Source organism: Enhydra lutris, unplaced genomic scaffold, assembly GCF_002288905.1.
Source record: "Enhydra lutris kenyoni isolate GAN:26980312 unplaced genomic scaffold, ASM228890v2 scaffoldscaffold2, whole genome shotgun sequence".
NCBI lineage: Eukaryota > Metazoa > Chordata > Mammalia > Carnivora > Mustelidae > Enhydra > Enhydra lutris.
In genome coordinates this window covers 30,826,201-30,842,376 of record NW_019154086.1, presented here as the reverse complement: position 1 = coordinate 30,842,376, position 16,176 = coordinate 30,826,201, and the positions used below count along the sequence as shown (strand labels likewise).

General features: G+C 38.0%; 2 protein-coding genes across 4 annotated transcripts in view; both read left to right on the top strand.

Annotated features, from left to right (window-relative positions):
- The window catches only part of LOC111150679 (myeloid leukemia factor 1), a 34,061-nt gene extending 33,374 nt beyond the window's left edge, over nt 1–687 (top strand). Inside the window, exon 7 of one of the 3 annotated variants that reach the window (XM_022508223.1) lies at nt 106–687. In XM_022508223.1, coding sequence (XP_022363931.1) covers nt 106–211 — 106 coding nt within the window. In that variant the 3' untranslated portion in view covers nt 212–687. The remainder of the gene's footprint in view (nt 1–105) is intronic. The other 2 variants (XM_022508238.1, XM_022508232.1) reach the window with 2 other exon arrangements.
- A 6,762-nt stretch (nt 688–7,449) lies between these two features.
- LOC111150059 (G elongation factor mitochondrial 1) overlaps nt 7,450–16,176 on the top strand; it is a 43,616-nt gene continuing 34,889 nt past the window's right edge. The window contains exons 1-6 of the mRNA XM_022507395.1: nt 7,450–7,594; nt 8,848–9,000; nt 9,895–10,027; nt 10,852–11,056; nt 13,443–13,559; nt 15,613–15,763. Coding sequence (XP_022363103.1) covers nt 7,505–7,594; nt 8,848–9,000; nt 9,895–10,027; nt 10,852–11,056; nt 13,443–13,559; nt 15,613–15,763 — 849 coding nt within the window. The 5' untranslated portion in view covers nt 7,450–7,504. The remainder of the gene's footprint in view (nt 7,595–8,847; nt 9,001–9,894; nt 10,028–10,851; nt 11,057–13,442; nt 13,560–15,612; nt 15,764–16,176) is intronic.

Genomic DNA, 16,176 nt, shown 5'->3' with positions numbered 1-16,176 from the left:
AAGTCTTAGATAAAACTTAAAAGTATTTTTTAATCATGTTTGTATTGATTTGTAAACTACTGGCCATTTGAAAAATGGTATTAATGTTCATACTGTATTTCTCAGGGAGAAACCTCATCAAAGTCCAGCCATTGAACATGGAAGAAGATCAAATGTTTTTGTGGACAAACTCAACATCAAAGGATCACCTGTGAAAATCAACAAAAAATAAATAGCCTTGCATTTGATTTCTTTAGTTTTGATTGTTTTAACAGAGAAAGTAATGGTGCTGGGTAATACATATAAGACCAATCTCTTGTTAAATCAGTACTGTATTTAACTTTCTTCTGATATCTGAATGTTCTTGGAAGTACTAGCTTTATATTGTCCATACTTTAGGAATAAAACTTTGATTTTCAACAATTCAAGTTGCTAAACATTCTATACACTCTTTTCTTTAAAACATACTAATTTTTAAGGCTGATTTTGCTTTTCCAATTATCTTCCTATTGGCTGTGTTTTCTTTTATATAGTCAAGATTGAATGTAGAGCTAGTTTTATCATATGTATCAGTTATAAGAAAGTAAAATATTAAAAAATAGTCTCAGTTTTCACTAACACACCACCACAGTGATGCTAAGAAAGGTACAATAATTTAAATCAGATTTCATGTGTTATATAGCCAGCTAGCTTAAGATTTAAAAAAAATAAAGCAAAATTATATTAGTACTGTTTTATGAGAAATTAGTTATTTTGATAAATTACATTAAAATCAAAGAATTCTGAATTTTAAGGAGATTTTAAATTGCTAATATATGAGTTTTATTCTTATAATTTCATTATACAGTGTATTCTTTTTTTTCCACATCACATTCTTAACATTCATCAGACTTTACATTGACCTTTCTCTTTAACTTCTTAAAGTAGCATGTTTCTGCTCTCCTTTCCCACAAACAGCTTAATCTGTCTCCACAGTTAACATTCTAAAGTTGGAATGTCCTTGGAGAAACTCTGCTCAGCCTTTTTGTGACATTTAGAAAAATGCATTTGGTATTCTGTAAACCTGAATGATTGATTGTCTCAAAATTTCTTCGACAGGTGATATGTGTTCTTGAGCAAGGTACTTAATAATTCAGTTGTTCCCTTTTATACCATTTAAAAATTCAGCTTTAGCTTTTTTATTCTAGAATTCAAGCATTAATCTGTTTTTAGAAAAAGTTTGAAGTTTATGAGAATATTAAATCTTAACCTTAAGTTTTTGTTGTTTCAGAGGAAAAAAGACCAGAAAATCCACTATCACCTTGTAATCCTAATATCTTACTTTTTTCACTTTTGAAATAGAACTATGTGATTGAGCTTATACTTTCCTATTTTCCATATTGTATCCTGTTAATTTTATTAGTCGGTGTGTTTCATGCCTGTAATTAGTTACAAAATAAGATGCATACCTGTCAATTCATTTTTATAACAAAAAGTAATTGAGCATGTATTAATTAAAGATGTTAACATTTTCCTCTTATGCATACATTGGTATACTAATAACATATTGGGAAGTTGTCATAAGGCCTGAATTCTAAATAACACTTTTGCATAAATTTACTTGATAGAGCAAAATCCCAATAGAATAGACACTGTAATACTCTTCTGCCTAAATCATTACACTGATAACTTGAATCATTATATTCAAATATGAAAACACACTTTAATAAATGTATTTAAAACTATATAACTTCTGTGCAACATATAGCAGTTACAGCATTTACAGCTATTTTTTATCCCAATTTGTTTATCATAGAAAGTAAATAAAAATTGAATTAAATATATATTTCTTCTTATGCCACAGAGCTTCATAAGGGGCCACTCATAAAACTATGTGACATAGAGTGAGTAAATGTCAATTCTTTATATTCACATGTTGCTGAAATGTGAATGACACCAAAACACAACTAACAAAACCTCCGGAGAGTCTATGTGTTACTTGTCTAAAAGAGACCACTTTATGTAAAAGATTCTCTGTCTTTTATTTCCATACTTCAGAGCTTTTTAGATTTTTTTAAAGTGGTCTCCATGCCTAGCATAGAGGCCAATGCAGGCCTTGAACTCACAACCCTGAGATCAAGACCCGAGTTGAGATTAAGAGTTGAAGCTTAACCAACTGAAGCACCCAGATGTCCCCATACTTAAGAGCTTTGTAACTGTATGGTTTATATTTAAACTTTATCCTCCCTTCTTGAAGAGGGAAGGTAATTATACTTCTATAGGAATACTTTAATATTTGTATTATTAATAACAAGGAAGCCAGTAGACTGAGATGGCTTTAATGTCTTAGTAGCCCATTTAACCAAATCAAAACAAGCTTGTTATGCCTGAAGGTTAAGATATTGAAGCCTAAAGACATCAATCACTAACAGCCAACTAGACTTTTTAATAGAAGGCAACCATTTAAGCTAAAGCCAGTAAATCAAATAATTTTCCTTGTTTGCTTCTGCCTCTTCTTTTTTTTTTTTTTTTAAAGATTTTATTTATTTATTTGACAGAGAGAGATCACAAGCAGGCAGAGAGGCAGGCAGAGAGAGAGGAGGAAGCAGGCTCCCTGCTGAGCAGAGAGCCCAATGTGGGGCTTGATCCCAGGACCCTGGGATCATGACCTGAGCCGAAGGCAGCGGCTTAACCCACTGAGCCACCCAGGCACCCCTGCTTCTGCCTCTTCTTTATAAAAGTCTCCCTTAGCTCTAGTTGGTGGAGACCTCCTAACCACTTCCTGTTTGGCCACTGCCTTACTGCAATTGATTTTTCCTCAAACTCAAACTTATTTTTAAAGATTTTAGTTTTTTTCAGTAATCTCTACACCCAGTGTGGAGCTCGAACCACAACCCCGAGATCAAGAGTCACCCGCTCTACTGATTGATCCAGCCATGTGACCCTCAAACTCAAAATGTTTAATATGCCATTTAGCTCACTGTTTTTCCTGTTCCAATTTTTTCCTCCCACTTGAAAATTTTTAAAGATTTTATTTTTTGATTGATTTGAGATACAGCATGTGCAAGCGGGGGGAGGAACAGAGGGAGAAGGACAAACAGACTCCTTGTTGAGCTCAGAGCCTGACATGGGACTTATCTCAAGACCATGAGATTGTGACCCAAGCAGAGATCAAGAGTCAGATGTTCAACCCACTGAGCCACCTAGGCACCGTGCACTTGAAAATTTTAAAGATGAATTAAGAAAAAAATCATTTTGGCATATGTGTAATCTAGGAATATCTAGTCCAAATAGTCTAAAATGTCTAAGACAAAAAGTCTGTTAACTACTTGTGCTGTTTTGCATTAAAAAATGTGGACAAGTGCATTTAAATAATAGCTTTTGTTAGTATGATTATAAGAAGAAAGGTTTCAAGATAAAAGAGTTTTTAAATATGATTTAATGATTATGAATATAAAGTTTATGAAGTACTTTAAAAAAGTTTTATGAAATATTTCTGATAAATAGGTGCATTTGGGTAGAGGAATGAATATGGTCAACTATAGTCTTCTTCCAGGTTTTATTACATAAATTAATGCTAATAAAATCTTCTAGTTTATATAAAACCAAGGTTGAACTTCTCATGATTTAAGCTTTCCAAATTTCCTATATTGATTTTATAGGTCAAGTAAGTTATTGTTGACTCCATCAATTGTGTAAAATTGCAAAATATAAAATGGTGTTTATCTAAATAAAATTACAATGCAGATCTCTCTTTTTTTTTAAAGATTTTGTTTATTTATTTGTCAGAGAGAGAGAGAGAGAGAGAGAGAGCAAGCACAGGCAGACAGAGTGGCAGGCAGAGGCAGAGGGAGAAGCAGGCTCCCCGCCAAGCAAGGAGCCCGATGCAGGACTCGATCCCAGGACGCTGGGATCATGACCTGAGCTGAAGGCAGCTGCCTAACCAACTGAGCCACCCAGGCATCCCACAATGCAGATCTCTTTTAAAGGGGTTTTAATCTTACAAGATTATTATACTACTATTTATTATAATGACTGAAAGTGTTAGCTAAAATTGTAATTTTCCAAATCTTTAGTTAACTTTTCCAGAGCTTAGAAAATATTAAATTAATCCTTGGACACTTGGATAGTTTTTCTTTCTTTTTTTTTTTTTAAAGATTTTATTTATTTATTTGACAGACAGAGATCACAAGTAGGCAGAGAGGCAGGCAGAGAGAGGGGGAAGCAGGCTCCCCGCTGAGCGGAAAGCCCAATCCCAGGACCCTGAGATCATGACCTGAGCTGAAGGCAGAGGCTTAACCCACTGAGCCACCCAGGCACCCCATACTTGGATAGTTTCTAAGTAAAAACTGATACAAGATTTTGGTCACTGAAGATGGTTTCCAATTTCTTAGAGATTATAAAATGACTATGGATTAACTGTGGAAATGTTTTGGATGATATTGTATATGTGTATTTTGCCACTTTAAAAGTTAACAGAATTAGGAGTACCTGAGTGGCACAGTTGGTTGGGTGTCTAATTCTTAGTTTTGGCTCAGGTCATTATCTCAGGGTTGTGAGATCCAGTCTGCATAGGGCTCTGATTGGCCATAATTCTTATGCTTAAATTCTCTCTTTCTATCTCTGCCTTCTGCCCCCAACAAGCTCTCTCTCTAAACACACACACACACACACACACACACACACACACACACACACACCCCTTAACAGAGATAATCTATAATAACATAAAAATTTAGCTAGACAGTTCTTGGTTTTCTGTCTTCCAGTTTTTCTTTTGGAATAAAGAAAAGTTGATTATTTTGATTAAAAGTGATTAATAAAAATAATATATTCAGGGGCGCCTGGGTGGCTCAGTGGGTTAAAGCCTCTACCTTCGGCTTGGGTCATGATCCCAGGGTCCTGGGATCGAGTCCCACATCGGGGAGTCTGCTACCCACTCTCTCTCTCTGCCTGCCTCTTTGCCTACTTGTGATCTCTGTCTGCAAATAAATAAATAAAATCTTAATAAATAAATAAATACATAGAATCTTTAAAAACATCAGCATAATTACAGAAAAATATGAATATACACACAAGATAATGAGCATGAATTCTTACTTAAGCTTAGTTTGTTAAAGTGGTTTTAGTGTTGTAGATATATTGTTTCATTTAACATAATTATATCTTTAAAGTAACCTTAATTTTATTATCATTTGCATAATTATATATTTATGTATTTTAAGCAAATACATAAAAGGCTTATAAAGACTGAATTTTTGAAAGTCTAAACAAAAGTTTATTGGGTATACTCAGCATTAATGGATTTATTCTCTAATCAGTTTACAAATCCTTTCTTGCAAATTAATACATGGATGGCATATGAAAAGTAAATTTGAAATTCATTATTGAAACTTTGATTTTTCTTTTCTTGTCCCTTGTAATTTACTCTGATTTCTATTTGCTTATTCTCATTTGTACATTCATTTAATACTTACTGAGCACCTGCCATACGCAAAGGGATACAGAAATTAACAAAACCAAATCAGTTTCCTTATGGAACTTACATTCTCATTGGGAGAGCTGGACAATAAACAGGTATGTGAAATGTCTGGATCTATCTAAGAAGTGCTCCAAAGGAAAACTAAACAGCATGAGAAGATAGGGAGGAGCCTGCTGGTTCAGAAAAGTTGGTTAGGGAACATCTCACTGAGGGGGCTACTGAAAATAAAGAAAAGGGCTGTCGCAGGATCTAGGGAAGAGCAAAGTCTCTGATTATATGAGGATCAGTAAGGAGGCCAATGTGGCTGGAGCAAAACCAGCGAGGGAAAGTAAGGCTATGCTGGTTTGGCTGCTGAAGTAGGGCATTTGCAGCCACTTACTCTGAGGAGGACGGGAAGCCACTTCAGAATTTTTTTAAAATTTAGTTATGAAAAGTTTCAAACCTACACAAAAGTAGAACAGCAACGATGAACTCACTGGTTGGAGTATTTTCAGCAGAGAAATGACAAGGTCTGGTTTAAAAGGATCCCTCTAGTTACAGTGTTGAGAATAAGCTGAGCTGTAGGCGAAGCAGCGACATCCTTTAGGAAATCTATTATAATCTGGTGGAGAGATGGCAGTGTTGAGAGGCGGGGAGAAAGGGCAGATCCTGGATCTATTTTTGAAGGTGGTGCTTATAACATATGCTGACAGGTTAGACCAGAGGTGTCCAAGAGTAGTGGTGGAGTGACATTTTTGTCTGGGCAACTTGAGCGGGGTTTCCATTTTCGAAATAAAGACTGCAGGAGAAGGTTTTGGGGAGGAAGATAAGTTCCGTTTTGGACATACTGAGCTCGAAACGCCCCCCCCCCCTTTTTAAAGATTTTATTTATTTGACAAATATTATCACAAGTAGGCAAAGGCAGGCAAATAGAGGAGGAAGCAGGCTCCGCGCCAAGCAGAGAGCCCGATGTGGGGCTCGATCCCACAACCCTGGGATCCTGACCCCAGCGGAAGGCAAAGGCTTTAACCCACTGAGCCACCCAGGCCACCCTCAAAACACTTCTAAGAGATCTAACTGGAATCGTCAAAGATGCCGTCTTCCATACGGCCTGAACATGTAACATTTAACATCCAACAGTGAACTTTTTGAAATGAGAAAAAACACTTATAATCGACAGTTCATTTTTCAAGTCATGTCTTTTTTCTTTTTAAGGATCTTATTTATTTGACAGAGAACATGAGCCGGGTGGGGTGTTAGTGGTGAGGGGCTGAGACTGACTCCCCACTGAGCAGGGAGTCCGCTGGGGGGCTCCATCCCAGAACCCTGGAGTCAGGAGCTGAGCGGAAGGCAGTCACTTAGCCAAACTGAGCCACCCCAGGCGCCCTTCGGGTCATGTCTTATAATTAATTTTTTTGCATTTGTAAACATAAACAGCAACTTTGCATTTTGTTTTTTTACTTTATTCTGTTATAAACATTTCTCCACATTGCTATATTAGTGTGGCTGTTCAAGCAGGGCCTTCTAGGCCCTTTAAAGGGGTGAGGAGGCTATTTCAGATTTTTAAAAAGTTATGAAAATTTTTAAACCTACACAAAAGTAGACATGACGGCAACAACGAACACGCAAAATAACCACGTTCAAAAGGTTGGGAGGTTGGGTGAGCCTGGGAGTGGGTATTATGGAGGGCACGTATTGCATGGAGCACTGGGTGTGGTACATAAACAATGAATTCTGGAACACTGAAAAGAAATTTTAAAAATAAATAAAAATTAAAAAAAAAAAGAAAGGAAAAGTAAAAGTTGCATCTTCCTAGGGGCACACAAACGCTTGATTAGCTCGCCAGAACGATTGCACTTTCTCTTCCAGGTCCACAGAGGGCGCCATGGCAGTAGACGGGGCTGGTCGGCTCTGAGGGCCGGAAGTCTCTCCTCTTATCTTTCCTCTCACCTCCTCCGCGTCCTTCGACCCGGAAGCGCTCTTCCGGCACTGATTGCCGGCGTGACTTTGAACGCATTTTGATGTGGGTCAGGTTGCTGAGAAGACCTACAGCTACCCCACCTTTACGCCACGTCTGCGCTTGCCATGAGACTGCTGGGAGCAGCCGCTGCCATGGCTTTGGGGAGCGGGCGGCTCCCGCGGGTCGCCGCTACCCTGGGATGGCAGAGGAAGCAGGTACTAGAGCCCGGCGAGGCGAAACCAAACCAGGGACTGCATAAAGGACCTTGCTGTCCCTCCCGGGCTAGGGAACAGTAATGCCTTCTCTGGACCTCCTGAGAGCTCCGGGTATGAGGTGTCGTGCCTCAGTGCTGAAAAGTTTTTCGGTACCTGAACATCTCGTTATTCATGAGCTGCGTCTCGGTGCCCTGGGGTAGTGGACGGGCCACCGATTTATGTTTCAGCCTCTTTTTCGGGGGGGAAGTGACTGGAGTGCCGGTCAGAACAGCTGAAAAATTAGTGTGTTCAGGGTTCGAACCCAGGGCTTCTGACTCATTATCGAGTGCTCTTTTCTGCACAGAATCCTTGGGCTGTGGACAGCCCTCTTCGGGCAGACCCTGGATTATTTGTTTTGGCGTTCGAACTTCCCGGTACTTTGATCCTATTTCTGTCTTTTGCGGGGGTTGCACAGTGGAGTAGGTTGGGGTGGGAGTTGAGCCTTTCCTGGTATGCAGATGTCGTTTGCTTTGCTTGCTGATATTCATGGGATTTCATCTAAATGCCTGTTCACCAGAATCCATTTAGTATTTGCCCAACTTTTCTAAGTTCTTCTGTTTCCCTTTCCCCAGAAGTGCTGCAGTACCTTTTGGATTTGCAGTCCTATAGGGAGAGGTTTATATTGTATTGATTCGGTAAAATATATGGTTCTCCCTTACCCCCACCTGACCAAAATGAAATGAAGTTTTTTTAAAAAGTAATTCTTCCCGTGCAGAAGGAATTGGAAACCTTTTGTGGGGTCCCTTGGAACTATCCGTCCACAACACAAAGCATATGTGTTGGAAAACATCCTTGCTAGCTGTCAACTACAGTAAGGGAGAAGGGGGGAATATAAGTAAAATTTAAACGAAAAACTGTGTTTCCTTTTAAAATTGTTGGAAGTTGTCTTACTGGTTTTATTAGCCTCAGCATGTATTTTCAAACCTGTGACATTTGGAAAAGTATCTGTCCCCCTTTTTTCAACTAGCTTATTTGAATATATTTTTCTGATTTATTTATAAGAATGTGTATGCCCTTTCTGTCCTCTCTTGCAGTTTCTCCTTTGGTTACAGGAGTTGCAGGTTGAGGCATTCCTTCTTTTGCCTTTCCAGGCAATCTCACATGATGTTTTGTTTCCATAGAGATTCTTTGGTGGAAAGATACCAACCAGACCAATTCTAGGTGCCCATTATCTCTTATAAAAAGTGCATTGATTTGAGCTCTTATTTTTTCAGGTTAATTGGGAAGTCTGCCGATGGTGTTCATCAGGAGTGATTCCTAATGAAAAGATACGAAATATTGGAATTTCAGCTCACATTGATTCTGGAAAAACTACATTAACAGAACGAGTGCTTTACTACACTGGCAGAATTGCAAAGATGCATGAGGTGTGGGGTTCCTGGTTGATTCAAAGCTAGTTCGAGCTTGGTAGTTACGATTTAATAAACATCACAAAACCTGAAAGAATAAAATAATGGTTACAGTTGATCTTTATTGAAGTCCTAGCACAAAGGGATAGATAGGTCGAACTGGCTTGCGGTGTTGTTGTGAGGAATCTTTCTAGAAACCATCACTATGAGTATCCTCGGTAGATTGTCCTTTAGGAATGTTAAGTCTGCACCTGAAACTAATATAACTGTTAATTATACTTCAATTAATACGTCGTGATATATTCTTAAGCAGCTGTTAAAGTCGTATTTACATACTTTTTAACGTTATGGAGAGATGTTTAAGAAGAAGATGTTTAAGAAGTATACATATCATATATAGTATGATGTTAATAGTTACAAAATACATGTATCAGAAAAAAAATTTTTAATTTGAAAGTCTTCTAAAGAAATTACCGTATCATTGAGTAACTTAACTCTCCATTTCTTCAGATGAAGATCATCTTGTTAAGTCACATATTTTGAAAGCTGACTCCTTCCCACTCAGGCCTCAAAATCCACATGTCATAGAGCAGGGAAAAATGTGTGCTTTGAGCATCTGCTCATGGACTACCACAAGGCTAGTGGGCAAGAACAGTGTGGAGGAAACGGGGTTGGCTCAAAGACTGAGGTGATTGCTCTATGTTAGCCGTTGTTGGGAAGAGCAATGAAAAGAGTGTTAGTAAATAGAGGGCAAAACTTGTAATCATTTCTCTGTTTCACAATATGATATGGTCTGACTTCTCTGAAAATTGCATCAGTTAACTATCTGTGTTCTAGTTCCAACTCAGTAAGATTTCTTTCCTTCTTGGGATGTAGGGATGGGGGACTCTGAATTGCTGTGCTTGTGTTTAGGTGAAAGGTAAAGATGGAGTTGGTGCTGTCATGGATTCCATGGAACTAGAGAGACAACGAGGAATCACTATTCAGTCAGCAGCCACCTATACCATGTGGAAAGATGTCAATATCAACATTATAGATACTCCTGGTGAGTTGAAGTCTTAGTTTAATTGTTGCAGCTTGTTTTGACAAAAGCACATTTAGTTCTTTATTACGTCCCAGCTCATTTTTAAATGTCAAATGATATTCAGAAGTGTGACTGTGAATTCTTGTTAGAGAAATCTGGGACCTAGAGCACTTCATCATTATGTGGTTTCCTTAAAAGAGAGTGCAAATAGGGCGCCTGGGTGGCTCAGTTGGTTAAGCAACTGCCTTCGGCTCAGGTCATAATCCATGAGATCGAGTTCTGGATCAGGCTCCCTGTTTCTCCCTCTGCCTGCAGCTCCCCCTGTTTGTCTTCTCTCTCTCTGTGTCAAATAAATAAGTAAAAAAAAATGGTGCAAATAAATTTTGAGTAGGAAGGTTCTTGCCCATTGAAAGCTGTATCTGATTTAACGGTGCCCATGCCCTCGTAGTTTTGTTGTGTTTTTTTTTTTTTTTAAGATTTTTATTTATTTATTTGACAGAGACACACAGCAGGAGAGGGAACACAAGCAGAGGGAGTGGGAGAGGGAGAAGCAGGCCTCCCGCCAAGCAGGGAGACCCATGCGGGGCTCGATCCCAAGACTCTGGGATCATGACCCCACCTGAAGGCAAGTGCTTAACAACTGAGCCACTCAGCCACCCCCCCTCATAGTTTTTTGAAGAGTTGGGCTCCTGGACCTTATGGTGAGTAAACAGTAGTGGTGGTTTAAGAAATCCACATTCTAATTAAAAGACTTACGTCATGAGGAGAGATACAAAAGCTTGTAATCGTGCTTGTTATAAAAATTCATACTTTAAGACCCTCACACACTTCTTTGTCTAATTTAGGACATGTGGACTTCACAATAGAAGTTGAAAGGGCCCTGAGAGTGTTGGATGGTGCAGTCCTCGTTCTCTGTGCTGTTGGAGGGGTGCAGTGCCAGACCATGACTGTTAATCGTCAGATGAAGCGCTACAACGTTCCTTTTTTAACTTTCATTAACAAATTGGACCGAATGGGCTCCAACCCCACCAGGGCCCTGCAGCAAATGAGGTACTGAGCCTTAGAAAGAACAGGAGGGGCTGTGATGATTTGGATAAGAAACCTGACAAACCTGACTATTATTAATTCAATGTCATTAAGCTTTATTCCTATAAAATTTTTTAGGGGGAAAAAAAGATTTTTTTCCCTAAAATTTATGTGAGGACTTATCTTAGTAAAAGAAACATTGAAGTCAGTAGTTTGGTTTGTGATGTGATCTCATTAGTTACATTTGCTGTAAAATGGGGAAAATGTGACTTAAATTATAGGGAGGTTTAAGGTGAGTTCATATAACAATCTGGCAATTCACTGTTTTGCTGTGATTAGAGAAGTAATAATCTAGTGTAGATTCTATAAATATATGTTTAGACAAACCTAGAGGATTGTCTGTTTTAACCTTTACTGAAGGAACTTTATTTTTTTTATTAATTTTTTACCCTTTTTTTTTTAAAGATTTTATTTATTTATTTGACAGAAATCACAAGTAGGCAGAGAGAGAGAGGAGGCAGGCTCCCTGCAGAGCAGAGAGTCCAATATGGGGCTCAATCCCAGGACCCTGGAATCATGACCTGAGCCAAAGGCAGAGGCTTTAATCCACTGAGCCACCCAAGCACCCCAATTTAAGGAATTTTAATTAATGCCCTTAAGAAGTTTTGGTGTATTCCCTTGGGTTCATATGGTAACATACTTGCTAAAACAACAGTAACACTTCTTTTCTGTACCAGATGTAACTAAGTTGTGGTCCTGGCATTTTATACTTTGCTCAATATTGTATATTTCACATAGCCTTTGAAAAGAGTGGAAGTTTCACTTTCCATCTTTGGTGGATGTGTAAATGGAGCTATCAGTTTCCTATTCAAATATCCCAGGGCAGAGCTGATGAAAATAGTAAAGTTTCTGGTAGTGGAGAGACCAAGAGTGATGTGTCTGATCATGAAGGATACAGTGTTGAAGGAGCTTCAAGAGACAGTATTGCTGTGCGCACTGATGGAAGTGATGTATTTGGGAATATGAGCATGAAAGTTTTCTTTATTGGGTATTTGTAGTAATTTCTTGGGAAAACAAAACCTTTTCACTTTTTGTCCTTTTTACTTATATTTTACTTGTACTTGGCAATGGATGGACTGTTTCTACCAAGTTGTTGTCTGAATTCCAAAAAAATCTCTTTTAACATTTATGTGACTACTGCAGTTCTCTTTCTGTTCTACTCCCTCTTATCTGCAATCTGTAACTCCTATTAAACAGATTTTAGAATTTCTTGATCTCATCTGCATGTATTACCTTTTCTACCATACATTCTCATACATTTTGTTTCTTCTCATTTTCGACTGGGTTATGAGAGAATTGATGTCAGTCTTCCAGCTCACTAATCTGAAGGTCATCTGTGTCCCTTCTGTTATGTTAGCCTTTTCTTTCTTTTTAATTTCTGTAATTATGTAATTAAATTAATTTCCTAAACTTTGTCTTTTATTGCATTGTCTTCATTAATAGAAAGGTAGTTCTCAGATCTTTGCATTTTATTTTCTTTCAATAACTCTCTCCTTAGAAGTTAATACTGTTTCTTGAGCTCACACGTCTCTTTCAAGCTATTGGTAACCTTCAAATATTTGGTGATTCTTAGTTCTCTATCCATAGTTATAGATGGGGGCCTAGAGTCTAGACTAAACAATGGTAGCCAGAGCATATTTCTTTTTCAGTGAGAATACCTGCCGTGAATCCCTTCAGTGGTTGTGCCTGATTGAGGGTACAGGCTGATAATGAGTATCTGATTTTTAACATGCATGCTAAAAGTTCTCCTGTAAGAACTTCTTCTTTAGCTGTACTCAGCTTTGCTAGAGTCAGCTGATCTAAGGAGAGATGGGCAAGGTGATCCCACTGTCCTTTAGTTTTCTGACCAACCACCATTGACTTGTTCTTCCCCCTTATGTTTTTGATCCAGGATATTCTGGGAAGCTGATGGAGAAACACTTATTTTAGAGTTCTCTTGTTGCTTAAATAGGGTTTTGGCTTCCTGAGCATGGTGAATTTGGTTACTCCCAATTGTTTTAAATTTTCCGAGTTTTTTGGGTTTTTTTCTTTTTAAGATTTTATTTATTTGACAGAGCAAGAGAGGGAACACGAACAGGGGGAGTGGGAGAGGAAGAAGCAGGCCTACAACTGGGCAGGGAGCCTGATGAGGGACTCGATCCTAGGACCCCAGGATCATGACTCCAGCCCAAGGCAGATGCTTAATGACTGAGCCATCCAGGCACCCCAATATATTTTCTGTTTTGAGCTCCTGATGATACCCCTCTCAGTTCCACAACATCTGCCATTGATTTATTTTTGTCATTTCAAAGGGATTTAGGGAGGACATATGTATTTTTATTTGGTAAACATACATATTTTTATTTTTCAGGTCTAAACTGAGTCACAATGCAGCATTTATGCAGATACCCATTGGTTTGGAGGGTGATTTTAGAGGTATAATAGACCTTATTGAGGAACGAGCCATCTATTTTGATGGAGACTTTGGGTAAGTTAAAAATGTATTATTAATATCTTAGAAGCATCAAAGAGAAAAAAGAAAGGATGATTTCTTTAAACATAGAGAAAACATCTTTTTAAAATGTGGCTAGAGGAATATACTCCAAAATGATTTTGTTTTAATGCCTTTAATCTTAGTTGGTTCCCATTTTGCTTAGTATTCTTTCCAAGGGAGAGTATGTTATTTTTTGGGTAATTTATATCCTGTTATATGCATGGTATGGTAAAAGGCCATCAGCTTGGGCTAGTAATGTATCTCATTTTCCATTTGTTTATTTTTTCGTTGATTCATCCTGTGGACTTTTATGGAGTAGCTGCTATGTCCTGGGTATTATGATAAAAACTGGGAAGAAAATACGGATCATGAATGTTTGCTCTATTTGTGAGACTACAGAGATAAAATGACAATACATAAAAGCAGTTATAAATAGTGCAGATGTGGTTTGGAGAACATAAGAAGCAAACTGGTAATTTTTTGACATGGTATTTGATTCATCAGTCAATTTTGAGTGACCTCTACATACAAAACTGTGTTTTCCCAGTAGTTATTCAAAATTTGACATTCAGAAAAATCACGTGCAAGCTTGTTAAAACACATTCCTGGATCCACTTCCAGATGATTCTGATTCAGTAGGTCTGGGGGGAGCCTGGAATTTGCATTTCTGGAAAGCTCCCAGGTGATGTTGCCATTATAGGTCTATAGACCACATTTTGAGTGGCACTGTTATGGACAATGTGGGAAGACATAAATGACCCTTCATTAGGAGGAGTGGCCCCCAGTAGCCTAGCAGTTTCTCTAGGGGTAATTCCCCGAGAGGTTTTCTTTCTCTGCTGTGAAACTGGGATTGCTAGTCTGGCAGGTCGGTGAAGGGTGTTGTGTTCAGTTAACTGTATCCTTTATCCTCATCAGCTGTCTTGTAGGCAGGGGAAGGATATAGGCTGTTAGTAGATGAGGCATTTCTCTCACTTCTTGTGTGACAGTAGTGACTGTGGTTTATCTACTATTTCTTAGAATGTAAGGCCCAAGAGGATAGGGATATTTTATCATGTTTATTCAATGCTGTCCCAAGCCCTAGCACTTTCTAGTACACAATAAGGACTCAAAAATATTTGTAAATGAATGAATAAATCCACTTTCCCAAAGTTACCAGGGCACACATTTGTCTTCTAAAGTAAAGGCTTTTAAACTTTGTTATGCCCCTACCACAGATGAAATTTCTTACTATACCTGCCCCCTTTCGCAGCCCTAGACCTCTGGGTATATAAATTTCGAAAGGACCCACAGCTGATTCTGACATAAAAGGCTAAGAACCAGGGGAGCTTGACAGGAAGGATGAAATTATGATCTGAAGGCTGTGAAGAGCATTTTTTGAGAGAAGAATTATTTTCTGACTATATGCGGTTGACTACTTTTTTAATTTAGGAAGACATTCTCTGAAAAGCTGATATTTTGGATGTTAGTTTCCATTTTTAAAGAAGTACTTTTGAAGCTTTTGAGACTGATGTTTTAAATATCATGTATATCTGTTTCTCAGTTGTGTATATTTATAATTCTTTCCTATCCAGCCCCTAAAGAAATGGAGATCTGGGGTTAAGGTTGAAGAGTTTGTCATATTTAGTAACCTTTTTTTTACTATATTCTGTGTTAAAATTGTGTAATTGCATTTGTTACCAGTGGAAGGAATAGAGTCAGGTCTCTTTTCCTCCTTGTTAGTGACTGTGATTTTCTTATTAATTTGGTTAATAAAATTTTCAAGAGTCATATGAGCTTTGGAGTCAGAATGACTTTGAAGCTTGACTCTTGTATTTATTAGTAGTACAACCTTGGCAGTTTGCTTTGCTTATTTAAGTATTTTTGCCCACTGTTCTGTCTAAATTTTAAAGATCTACATTGGTCTTACTTGCCATTTTAATGCAAATATATCGAAGCTCTTTCTCATTTAAAAAAATTTTAGCCATTAGGGGTTGTGTTTTTCATTGGTGCTTTATACCGTTTAATTGAATATCCTTATAGCAGTAAAATAAAGCATTTCTTTTCTTAGTCAGTTTGTTCGATATGGGGAAATTCCAGCTGAATTCAGGGCAGCAGCAGCTGATCACCGGCAAGAGCTGATTGAATGTGTTGCCAATTCAGATGAGCAGCTTGGTGAGATGTTCTTGGAGGAAAAAATCCCCTCAGTTTCTGATTTAAAGGCAAGTGCTCTCAAAATAAGTCTTAAGAAAAATAGGGTGGGGTTTTTTGTGGGTAAGAGACATGATGCTTTTATGCATGGGTTTTATTAATGAAATCTGAGTAAATTTATTTAATATTATTGGTTTTTTCAAAAAATACTTGCTATTTCTTATTATTCTTTAAGTAATGAGTTCTATAACATCTTACAATGGGAAAGGAGTTATAGTTCTAAAAAGAAAAGATGATATTTAAACATCCAACCTCTCAGCTCAAGTCATGATCCCAGGGTCCTGGGATCGAGTCCTGCATCGGGCTCTTTGCTCAGCAGGGAGCCTGCTTCCCCTCTCTCTCTGCCTGCCTCTCTGCCTACTTGTGATCTTTCTCTCTGTGTCAAATAAATAAATAAAATCTTAAAAAAAAATTCAACCTCTTG